This window comes from Melanerpes formicivorus, unplaced genomic scaffold, assembly GCF_026170545.1.
Source record: "Melanerpes formicivorus ecotype bairdi unplaced genomic scaffold, bMelFor1.0.p_v2 SCAF_17, whole genome shotgun sequence".
NCBI lineage: Eukaryota > Metazoa > Chordata > Aves > Piciformes > Picidae > Melanerpes > Melanerpes formicivorus.
In genome coordinates, this window is record NW_027142369.1 from 4,513,914 (window position 1) to 4,526,682 (window position 12,769).

Genomic DNA, 12,769 nt, shown 5'->3' on the forward strand with positions numbered 1-12,769 from the left:
AAAACACACCAAGAGTTTTCCAACATGGAGCACACATGTTGACAATGAAACCCTTCATTTCAGGTGTGCTCAACAGACTTAAACAGTTATCAGGCAGCATTTTCTGGAAGTTTTCCTGAAGGCGTCTTACCAAGTTCATATGGAACATTACTTTGGCTGTTGAAAGTGACTTCTGGAAAATTTGAGGGAAAATTTCCTCTGTCATAGAATCATAAAATCATTTAAGTTGGAAAAGACTTTTAGGATTATCAAGTCCAACCATTATATAAGTCTACCATGTCTGTTGCTAAACCATGTCCCTAAACACTACATGTACACATCATTTAAATACTTCTAGGGATGGTGATTCAACCACTCCTTTGGGCAGCTTGTTCCAATGTTTCACAACTCTTTCAGTGAAGAAATTTTTCCTAATATCCAATCTAAACCCCTTGTCTTATTGCTTGTCACTTGGGAGAAGAGACCAACACCCACCTCACTGCCTCCTTTCAGGTAACTGTAGAAAGCAAAAAGGCCCCCTCTGAGCCTCTTTTTCTCCAGCCTAAAGAAGCTCTGTTCCAACAGCCACTTGTCATAAGACTTTTTCTCGAAACCCTTCATCAGTTTTGTTATTCTTCTTTGAACACAATGCAGCACCTCAATGTCATGGAATCTTCCTCCAGTGAGGGGCCAAGACTGAACACTGTATTCAAGGTGTGGCCTCAACAGTGCTGATGGCAGTAATGGCACTCAAGATGATCTGGCCCATAAGCTTCGCTGGCACTGAGGTCAGACTGACAGGTCTGTAGATCCCTGGATCCTCCTCCCGTGCCTTCTTGTAGATGGGCATCACATTTGCCAACCTCCATTTAACTGGGACCTCCCTAATTAGCCATGACTGCTAAAAAATGGTTGAAAATGGCTTGGTGAGAAATTCTGCCCACTCCATCAGTACCTTTAGATTGATCCCATCTGACCTGACAAACTTGTGTGTATCCAAGTAGTGTAGCAAGTCACTAACCACCTCCCCTTGGATTATAGGGGCTTTATTCTTCTCCCTGACCCTGTCCTCCAGCTCAGGGGCCTGGGCACATGGAGAAAACTGGTCATACTTTTAAAGATTGAGGCAAAGAAGGCATTAAGTACCTCATCCATTGCCATTGTTACCCTTCTCATCCAATAAAGGATGGAGATTCTCCTTTTCCCTCCTTCCACTGCTAATGCACTTGCAGAAACATTTTTACTATCTTTCATAGCAGTAGCCAAATTAACTTCTAGATGGGATTTGGCTCTTCTAATTTTCTCTCTGCACAGCCTCACAACATCTTTACAGTTCTCCTTCAACAAGTGGCTGTTTGCTCCTACTTTCCCATTATTCTAGAAGTATCTTCACATCAGCTTCATTTAATTTCTACCATACCTAAGCACTTCTTCCAACTGTTGCTACTATTGCCTTTTCTCTACCTATATATTTTCCTAACCATTTAAAAGCATTGTTTACAGAGCAGTGTTTCCACAATGTCTTAGTACATTGAGGCCCTGTTTCTGGCTGGCTTCTATAGTACTGAGGTGCTAACAACCAGTCACAGAATGCAATTAGCTCTCTACTTTATTTACTGCAACAAAAAGAAATTCTTACTAGTTTGTGGAAATGAAGGATTCCTTTCTGGTGACTTGATTTTCTTATATTTCTCAGCCATCTTGTTTTGGTGGAAATAAACCAGGAAATTGTTAGGTTAGGCTCTGAACATTGACATGTCAGCTCATGGATCCTGTACCATTTTTGAATAATTCTGTCTACGTGCACTAGCAGGTAGAATTTCACACCCCATCCTGACAGCTCTGTCCAGAGACAGAGAGACAGGATGCCAGCAGATGGCAGATTGATCATTGTCCTGTGGAAGTTCTTAACTGAATTTAAAAAAAAAAAAAAAAAAAAACCAAACAAATAGGGTTTTCCATTACAGAAAATCACAATGAATAACACTTTATTAAAAAAGGAAAGATAGTGTGTTAATATCCTCACTGGGCTTTTAGCAGCTTATGTAATAACATACTGATGCTGGCTAGTAATGAAATGCCACAAAAGAAAATGATAGAGATTGTGTTGATTCTTGGCATATTTTGATTAGATATCAGCAAGTGCTGAGGAAACTTTTCCATCAGTCTTCCATTAACTTAATTACTCAGAATCACATGTGCCAGGCCATATATTCAGAACTACAAAGAGGATCTTACTAGCTAATGTATCACTTAGGTTATAATACATTGATCTATTGAACATGTTCCAGATTTTTCATTCAGTGACAAGAGTGCAAATACAGAATGATTTCACTGATTTGACTAAGCAGTGATCTGGATTTGAATTTCTGACTTTGAGGACAATCTCATCTGAAACTTTGATTCAGCTGCCAAAAATGAGAAAAATCCATGCCATCTGAGGGCTGGAAGAGAAAGTGCAGGGTGAGGACTGTCTGGCATGAAGCAGACAGGGCTCTTGTACTATGGCATTAGCATAGGAAAGAAGAGGTAAAGGTGGTACTTCAAGATAACATGAAATAACTTCTATGAACATCACATTTTGCTGAGAACTCACCAGTCACACATCTATGTCAGGTATAATGTTATGGGTTTGATGTGAGCCAAGGGTAAGAAGAGGAGAAGAGAGAGCGAAGGTAGAGATAATAAAGCAAATGGATGGACAGAGGGGAGACAAAGAAACGAGACTGTGTTTTTAACTGTTCTTCCTCTCTTGTACAAAGTTTTTTTCTCAGAATTTGTTTTCCCAGGATCTTACCTTTTCAGATAAGGATTTGTAAAGACAATTCCTGTGACTTGTACAGTAATAAAAAAGAAGTTGAATATCTAAGTGAAAGAGTAGCTATTGTAGTTGTTCTATATTCAGAAAGACAAACACCAAAGTTTAGGAAAGCTAAATCTTTGGCGGTCAGTTTCTACCAGCTCAGCCCAACTAAAAACTACTTTTCCTAGGACTGTTTCAAGATTAAGGTGATGCCTATTATTGACTTTCAGAAAAAGAAAAAGAAAAAAAGAAAAAGTATATATAATTTTCATAACACAAGTCTCTTAATCTAGAGCAAACCATTTCTCAAGAGAACAATAAGCAAACAAGTTCTCTAAGCTGAAAACCTGACAGGCATGTAGCAGATGTGTCTGTTCTGACAAGTCCCTGGTTCAGTGAAGCATGAGTTGTTTACAGGGGTGTTGTGTTTCTGTGCAGAGTAGTGTATTTTCTTGAGATATAAGCTTCAGTGGTGCATCCTTGTCATTATCCATGTCTCTGACTGCTCACTCACATCTCTATATTGCAACTCACCCTACCAGCTCTGTTGCTAGACTCATCCTGTAGTCATGCTGTATGGCAGAGGAGTGAAAGAAGTAACCAAGTCCCAGAACTGTTTGCAGTGACTTCATCCTAGAAGCCATAAAATCCTGGAATACTCTCACAAGCATGTTATGCCTAGGCTGAATGCCTGAATCTGTACTGAACTGCAAGAAGAGGGAAGATCTGTCAGTTTATGCTCATCCCATATATTCCCAGTGAGAACCTAAACACTTGTTACAAGGTTTGAAAAAAAGAGTGCCTGAATTTAGCCTATATTTAACTCATGTTAATGACAGCTGTTGTGTTCTGTAACAGTGCACTCTGCCTATGGAGTGCTTTTCTTGCTATCTTTAGATGCTTGAAGCCTCTGTGTGTACAGAGGAAGCCAAAAGAATGGGGATTGTTCTGCTGTTTATTATAGAAACAGTTTCAGGTCGTTCATGAGATCCCTCACACATGTAAGATAACAATATTACTTTTATAAGAATTATTAACATTTTTATTACATTTTGAACGTGTACATGGTTTTCTCAGTCAGGCTGGGAGAACTGATTCATCCCTGAACCCAGATACTGGATGCTTATGGACAGTGCACACAGTGATCCTGTACAGATTCTGGCAAATCACACTTGTATCCATGTGAGAACAGACTAGTGGCCAGGATCTTCCCCAGATTGTTGAAGATGGGATATATAGGAAATATCAGTAGCTGAATAGGTAGGGCATCCATGGGGTACCTTTGTTTATGTCTTTAACATGGTTAATATTTATTTATTTGTATCAAACACAATCAGTTCAGTAGGACAGATGGCACAGACTAGCCGGTGTGTGGTGTTTGAGATACCAGTGCCAGTGCCTCCTTTCCTTAAAATGAAAACACGAAAAGTTTCAGTTTTAATGAAGCATTATTTTGCAATTAAATACTTCCAGCCCTACCTAGTCACAATTGAACAGCTGTTTTTCTGGTTATCTACACATTAAAATAATGGCAACATTTTGGATGGCAAGATGAGCAGTGGCATGTGTCCAACTCCTCTGCTGACATATTCTGTCAATACAGTGGGGGTAGTGTGTATCTGATAAAAGCAGATCTCTTTGCCCCTTTTTGGAGTTCAAATTGTTCTTAAAATTGCTACTCTGTGTGTGGGCTGATCACTGCAATAGCTAAGTGTACCATTCTTAGGCTCTAATTTGTGCTGCTAATTAATGTAAGTTTGGTGGAGCTCAGCACAGGTCACATCAGAAGCAGCAGAAGTTCACTAGCACAACTCCTCTTGGAGGAGTTCTTCTTTCATCTTTCCAGCTATGCTGGAGGATGCCAGGGGCAAGCTGTCCATTGTGTGTTGTGGGATCACGCTCATGGTTATGCTGTTGGGTGGAGCAAGTGAGCTACCTCACTTGCATTGGGTGAAAAGATTGCTGTGCTGACAGCAAAACCCTCTCCTTCTCACGTGCTAGGGTATGCATACTGCCTTTTACCTAGCTTCAGAATTATCTTAACCACATTGCAAGGTCAAGTTGCCTTCAAGCCCTATCCACCTGCATAGATGAAGATAAAGTTACTAGGCTTTCAGGAACTCTTGGCTGCTCCAATACAATCTGTGCAACATCCTAAAGGGTGAATGGGACAGAGGTAACTGGAGACAGACAGAAGCAGAGTGTTGAGGTATATGCACATGGAAACTTGGTATGTTGTAATGTCCAGGACACATGCAAAGTTTCTTCTTATTCCTTTCCCAAGCGTACAAGCCGGACTGTCCTGAATTGTCACTGGGAACCCACAAAAAGGCAAATAATATAGGCAGATAGTGAATGCCATCTTAAGAGACTCAGCTACAAGGCCTGTGTGAGTAGACTTAGCACCTTATTTTTATTTCATGAAAATGTTAGCCACTTCCGAGCATTCTCCAGTCAGGCACATACATGCTCACTCACCCATAATCACTAGGCACCTTTTTCCATATCTAGCATGAGAGATACTCTTATGACTGGTCCGGGACACATCACACAAATTCAATCAGAAAGGAAATTGCTTATACTACAGTTTAATAATCAATTACTTCCTTTCAAAAACAGCTACAAGTAATTTGCTTTCATCTGTGGGAATGTTTTAGAAATAGATGCCTATTAAACTAACCAGCTTGGACAGCTCCTTGTCCACTCCATCCCCAGAAAAACTGCTCAACAGGGCAACATCACATGGGTCACTTCTAGAAGTTCTGCTTCAAAGAGAGATTCCCTGAAGTGAACCACCAGCAAGTTCACAAAACAGCATTTGCAAGCCCTCAGAACTAGAGGGTAATTGCAAAAGAAAGGGAAATTACATAGGAGAAAGTCTATGCAGAAATCTAGCATAGGGTATATTCATGATAAGCAGGTAAATACCGGGAAGATGATTCCAGTCAGCATCTTTATGCCAGTTTTTGCAGCTGCAGATCAACTCCAGTGGACCCGTCCTCTTGCAGTCAAAGCACATCACTTAGACATCTCTCTTCACAAGTTCACGTTCATTCCAGAAACCCCTCTTTCTAAATCTTAGGATCTTTATTAGTAATGTGGTCAAGACCTGTTCTGCATCCCTGTTCCTCCAGAAGTACATTACCCTCTCTCTGTTTTCAGTGAACTGATGTACATGTCCAAAGCAGCCCAAGGTATTTTGAAAGCTTTTACAATGAGTCCTTGTAAAGAACCTAGATTAGGAAATACATTCCCCAGAGACAGCCTTAAGAGGGAAATCCAGATCCTGATTTATAATGACTGTATCACCATCTAAAGAAGCCTATTTCCCTCCACAGACTACAGAAGCCCCTAGGAACATTAAGTATCATCTCATCTAGACATGTAAATATTTCATGATGCCAAACATGTGAAAAGGACTGCAGGTAACAGCAACAGAATTAAAAGCAAGTTATACAACACAAGCAAAAAACTGACAGTGAACTTACTCTGAAAACTTTCTCCACCCTTGCAATACTCTTCCCAAAGATGGTTCCCAGTTGGTCTCCAATCCCAGCCAGCAAGAAGCCAAACAGTGGAATACCAAAGATGGCATACAAGATGCAGAAAACTTTGCCTCCAACAGTGCTTGGGGCCATGTTTCCATACCCTGAGGAGAAAAACAATTGTCAGACTTTCAGACATGTTGCATTGCATCCTCCTAACTGTACCCACACTAAGCAAATCTGTCCTTGAACTGTATTCAGTTCATCTTTCAGTTTGATAGTAAAGAGCCTAACAGTTGTATTTCATGAGGGAGTTTTAATAATTTTTAACAAGGAAGTTTGTAAGACTTCCCTTTGAAGTTCCTATTCCATTTATATTTAAAAATCATTACTAATGTTGTAATAAAGGTGCATACATGCCTGCCATCCATCCTTTCCTAGGGTAACCTGGGGCTGTTGAAAAGATGAGAGTTTCTGACCAAGACAGCTGCATATTCTGAGTGAAAAGGCTTGGTTTGGCCCAAGCATGTTTGGGCATGTTTGGTTTCAATTCCCAGTCATGTAACTCCAAATAAAATATTGGGAATATCTGAGATTGGTAGGAAGGCTCCTCTGCCCCCATTCTATGCAGTAAAATATGTACAGTCACTATAGTTTGTTCAGGCACTTCTTCCCTTCATGCACAATCCATGTGAATTTAACCACAGGAATCTGCACAGAACATTGTGACTTCAGTAGCCATGGTATTTCTGTTAAAATGTTAATGTTAAAGAAAAAAAAATATAAAAATTGTGTTGATTAATATTTGTACCCTTTAATTTAAGATGAAGTATCTTTATTGAAATGTTATGGAGATTTGCATGTTGACTACACATAGTTAGTGTGGACCCACAGTCCTTTTCATAACGGCATGAGTGATCTCAGATTTCTCCTAAAAGTCCATGAAATCCAGGCTCCATAGGCCAGTGGACTGAGATTGACCACACAGTATGCTAAGTGTCTGCCTAAGAGGAATCCTAACAGGTGGATAAACTAAAATCATTTTCATGCCTGGCCACAACATGTAGACTTCATGCAGCCTACAAAGATCTCATTCATGGAGACTTTAAAGCAAATATGGGCAAAACTCCAAGCTCTTTTCAATAAGCTATTTAAATAGCAGATGTCATTGAATATGCCTACATAAACTATGCCTACATAGTGGCATTTATTTTAATGAATAATTTAAAAGCTTGTCACTTTGGTCTATTGAGTAAACAAATATTAACGGAAGGGTTTCTTACATTTAATTCAGAAATGTTTTCTTTCTCCCTACCCACTGGTTTTATGCTACCACTAACAATAAATGGAAATGTAGTTCAGCATACAAGGAATACAGCAGGACTATGCTCTATGCAGTCATCCTTACTCTGACAACAAAGACAACGTAGAGCCAAAGACACAGGCTCCACTGTTTGAGATGATCACCACAGCACTTCTTGTAACTGCCACAATCAGGTTGTTTTGTTGTTATTGTTATACTACCTGCATTAAAAGCTTGGAAAATTCAGTCAGATAGTCATACTTTAATGAAGGGTTATGTGATTGCCAGATTTTTTGTCTACACATCCACCAGTATGAGCATCACTTTATCTAATTTTTAAATCAGAAGAATATTCAGGGGCAATGCAAATAAAAAGCAACTATTTGCCAGTGGTTTCCAAGTAACCCAGTCTCATGACCTCTAACCATGCCAGCACTGAATTCAAGCTTAAAGTTATAAAAGCACTGTATAATTATCAGCAGATTAACTTTATCATTAGTTTATCACACTTTATCTTCAGACCATCTTCTGAAACCTCAGCTGCTTGGACAATCTTCATGAGAGGAGAGGACAAAAGCTTTAGAATAACTATTGCCAGCATTCAGAGATCAAGAGAAAATACACTGGACCCAATATATAGGGGAGATAGACAGTAAGGGCCTAAATTATGGACTTACTAAAATGAGTGGCAAATGGATCAGTTCTTTATGCCCTTCATCTAACACAGAGAAATGTGTTACTACTTCAAGGCCACAAATTCTAGAATGGAAAAAAATGTTGGGTTTTTTACACTACACGCAATTCATGGAATTCCTTCCAATTCTTAGTCTGAGAGTAGGAAGGATTTTAAAGAGGATGTGAATACATTTCCAGTTGCAAAGAGAATTACTTATATCAAACTTCAAAGCATAAGCCAAAATTAATTCACTGAGGAATTAAGTGCATTGGTGCACTTAGGAAGAAAGTTACCATTATGGGTAAATTCACCTAGAAGATTAAAATCCAAATTTCCAACAACCTTAAATTAGTTATTTCATTGGGATCTTGATCTTTTTAGTGAAATATTAAGATTATATGCACCTACATCACAAGAGAGTAATAATGCCTTAGCTAGATCAGTGCTACTTGTTTTCAATTCAGCATTGCTATTTTACCCTAACTGTGTAAATACCTTCTGCTAAGTACTCAGAGGTTCAATACACTTGACACATACCACAGGCATGCCTCCTGAAAACTGAGAGAAATAGAGTACAGCCACTTTATTTCATTATCCAGGTCTCAGCAATGACCATACCTATTGTTGTGATGACTGTTCCAGCAAAAAAAAAGGCACTTCCAAGATCCCAATGACTGCTGTTGTTAGAGGAATTTCCTATGGGACTGACTCCTGCATTATCAGCATCAATAGCATGCTGCAAAGAAAGAGACAACAAATCAGCCTTATGCATGGATATGGTAAGACTATATATACCTCCAAAGGTAATTTTCTAGGACCATGGGAATAGCTTAAACTTTTTAATACCTGCTCAAAGTATAGTAGCATTCACTATACATGGAGCTGAATATGAAACTGAACTAAATAGCTATTAAGGTGCAAGAAAGACATAATGCATAGACAAATGACCAAAGATACAAAGCAATTAAGAAGAGGACTGACATCACAAAGAGATCCATAACTATCAGTCTTGTAGCAAGAAGTACTAAAGGAAAAATTCCCCAGTGGTAATAGCTGATGTTAGAAGCAGCAAAAAGGGTGCTAAATACAAATAATGTTTGTGCAGTCAGCTGTAATTAATCACTCAAGGATTTTAATTCCCAGACATTAAATAATTGATTCTTATTTATATTTTCTGCTAACTAAAGAAAAAATAGAATATATATGTTTCCCATTTGAAATTAACAAACAGGATAGCTGTGGAAACATCACAAAACAACTTTGTGATCAGCTAGGACTTCCCAGTTGCTACACTGGACATGACTGCATCTCTACAAATATAGCATGGTACAGAGACTCACAGCTAAGTACATGTATGAACTAAATCCAGAAGCTATACGTCTTCCAGGACAGTGTCCTATGTCTCACACAATACTGACTCAAACCAGGCAGACATAAGAGTTTGCTGAATGTTTGCTTGGGAAGTTCTAAAAATGCACCATATTGTATGATGGGGATGTACACATATGTCTTTCCTTGCAGCTTCACAGTCCAAAGGAAGACAGAAGTAAATACAACAGCTTCCAAAGCACAGAAAGAAATCTCTCATCTTAATCTGTCACATTCAGATGAATTGCTCTAAGTTGACTTTTTAGATGCCTTTTGGTACATGCTCTCTAGTTGCTTGTAGATCTGAACGCAATCTATTGCCTTTTGCGAAGGAACTGAGACCTCACTCTGGAACAGCAGCTAAAATGACTGCCTTTCTAAGTATACCTCTCCAGCCCAGTGTTCCAAATGAGATTAATTTCCATAAAACCAATGCAAAGGAACCAAGTTTCTCTCTTCCTGCCTCATCATTTTCAGCTCTTTGCCTTTATCCTGTTTTGTTCCAACCTCACTTCATGTTGCTGTCATGATACTCACACTACTACCAGATTTTCTCCTTCTCTTTCACTCTATTTCCTCCTAAATATTGTCACCAGCCTTTAGCCTTGATTATTTCAGTGAACCTACTGCTGAGATGAAAAGCAAAGTGATGCCTCTTACATCATCTTTTTTGACTTTCTTCAACACAGAATTCACACCACAAAAACAAAATTTCTTTTCACTTATTTAATTTTTTTAATCAATTCTCTTTTCTCTCTGACTTATAATCTATGAATTGTCACTGTGATTTTTTTAATTTACCATTGTTCCACTTGTCATCTTTTCATGTCTATTATTTCTTGCCTAATCTTCTCTATAATATCATATTCTCTTGTACTTTTAGCACAGATTTTAAATTACATCCATTTCACTTCTGCTATGTGTAGCTTTCATGAAATATTTTTCTCCTCATTCACCTCTTACCTCTGGTAGCTCATTTACAACATTTTTCTTTTCTTCTCCTTCTACTTTGCACTTTTGCCCACTCATTTTTTGACTATATTGTCACAAATATTCCTCTACCAATTTGTTTTCCTTGGGATAGTTACAGCTAATCTGCTCCCCAATTTTTAGTTATTCATCACATTGCCCCACAAAAAAGGTAAAGGAGTAGGAGAAGAGCTGCATGGGCAGGAACAGAGGCCAAGTATATCTAAAGAGATAGCACAGGACAGCCATTTTTAACACTAGAGTTGCTACATGCCAGGCTAAGCTGATTGTGAAATTACAACATGAGCAAGCTCCAGACTGGACTGGTTGCATTTCATGTGAGCAGAAAGCCAGGGTTCCTCAGCACCTGTCCTTACTTCAAGAAACAGGGATATACAGAAAGGAAGTGTTTAGGACCAGGTCTTTGGAAAGGTTCCTGTACCAGTTTCTGGCATATTGCAGGTGGTGTGAAAGCAGAGATCATTTGTTTGTTTACCTAGAAGAGCATAAATCAGCGTAACAAACAGGTTGCCTGTTTAAATAGGCCATGACACACTGTCAGCTACCCTGCATGTTACTTCTGCCAAGAAATGCTTCTTGCATTCCCCTTGAGTGTGTGAATATCAGTGAGCTAATTACACCACCTTAATCGCATTTGAGTTTACACAGTTTAGCAAGTCTATTAGAGCCAAGCACTAACCCTTGAAGTGAAGGAGTGTCCCATTGCCTTAGATAGCTTCGAGTTTCTCAACCTCGCTTCTCTTCCAGAACAAATTAATTTTTCTTTAAAGCTTGACTGACATCATACATTTATAAATATCCAACTATCCTAATACTACCTCTTAATAGACAGTATTTTGCATACAGAGACAGAGGACAGAAAGGGAGCAGAAAGAAGAGAACAGTCCTGCAGTTAGCAGAACTTACATACACAATTTCAGATCACGCAGTGAGTAAAGGATGCCTGAATACCACCACCACAATTCCACCTACACAGAAGTGTCATGCTAGATGAAGACTGACACAAAACTCAAACAAGGACACTATCACTGCCAAGAATTCCAATTCACACAGAGCCATCTGTGAAACTTCAGATAGGCTTTGCATCATAACCTGAAGACCTATATCCTCAAGTTATCCTGGAGTAGGAAAAGAACCAATTTCCAGAGTTCTAATAGCTCTGTTAAAAACCTTCCACATTTTAGACATTTTAAACTAGTAGGTTTAGGTATTTTTATAGTTGAAGTATCATCAAAACTAACAGGTCATCAAAGTATCCATAACTGTTTCACACGCCTTCCCTGATGCCTCCTTCTTTCTCAAGAGGAGTTACATGCACAGTGCACAACAATTTCCCCTTTTTTTTTTTTTTAAACAAATTCACAAAACATTCTTTAAAAAATAATGATTAAGATATGGTAATGTATCTTCTGAAATGCCCTGCATCCAGGGAAGGCAATAACTTGGAATATCTCAAAGGGCTGAAATTGTCTTTCTTGCTCTTCAAGTAATGTCCTAAAGCCAGCAGGCAGATTGGAGTGAGGGAGATGACAAAACTACCAAAGTAAATCCAAGTACTCATTTTTTTTGTTTTTTTAAAAACTAGATACATATCTGCTCCTGCTTGATGTGTGATTGAGTACATGTACTATTGTATTTGGTGCCTTGATTAAATTATGTCCAGAAAAAGTCTAGAGTTATGCCCTTAGGCAGCAAGATAGCTGGGATCCCGTGCAGCTGATGAGGAGACAAGAACCAAACAGACTGTTTCTGATTTCTCTGCAAAGAAATGTTTTTATCTGGTTCACTTGTTCATGTTACTTCAATTTCTCCAGCAAGATCCAAAGTGTGAAGGATACAAATATTTTCCAAGGACACGCATACTACCCTTCTTGAATGCTGAACCACTGGAAGGATGTACCCTATGTGTAACCAGAGGTAAGAATTTGGTAAGAAAAGAAAATTCCTGTAATCTTTTTATAGTTTCATTCATTCCTCTCCAAAGATCATGCTAATCCAATAATGATTATCTCCCTCTACAATTCTTTTCCAAGCAGATTCCTATCAAGCATACAAAAAGTTGTTTCAATTGCCTTTCACATTCTGATGTTTCTCTATTATCATTTCTGAGATGCTTCTCTTAGAAAGCAGCTTTTAAAGACTAATTTCTCTATACTTCCTACCTC

General features: G+C 38.7%; 1 protein-coding gene across 1 annotated transcript in view; it reads right to left on the reverse strand.

Moving 5' to 3' along the window:
- KCNK10 (potassium two pore domain channel subfamily K member 10) overlaps positions 1-12,769 on the reverse strand; it is a 52,058-nt gene that overhangs the window by 14,887 nt on the left and 24,402 nt on the right. The window contains exons 3-4 of the mRNA XM_068148724.1: positions 8,865-8,982; positions 6,271-6,431 (exon numbers count right to left, since the gene is read on the reverse strand). Of these exons, the coding sequence (XP_068004825.1) occupies positions 6,271-6,431; positions 8,865-8,982 (279 nt within the window). The remainder of the gene's footprint in view (positions 1-6,270; positions 6,432-8,864; positions 8,983-12,769) is intronic.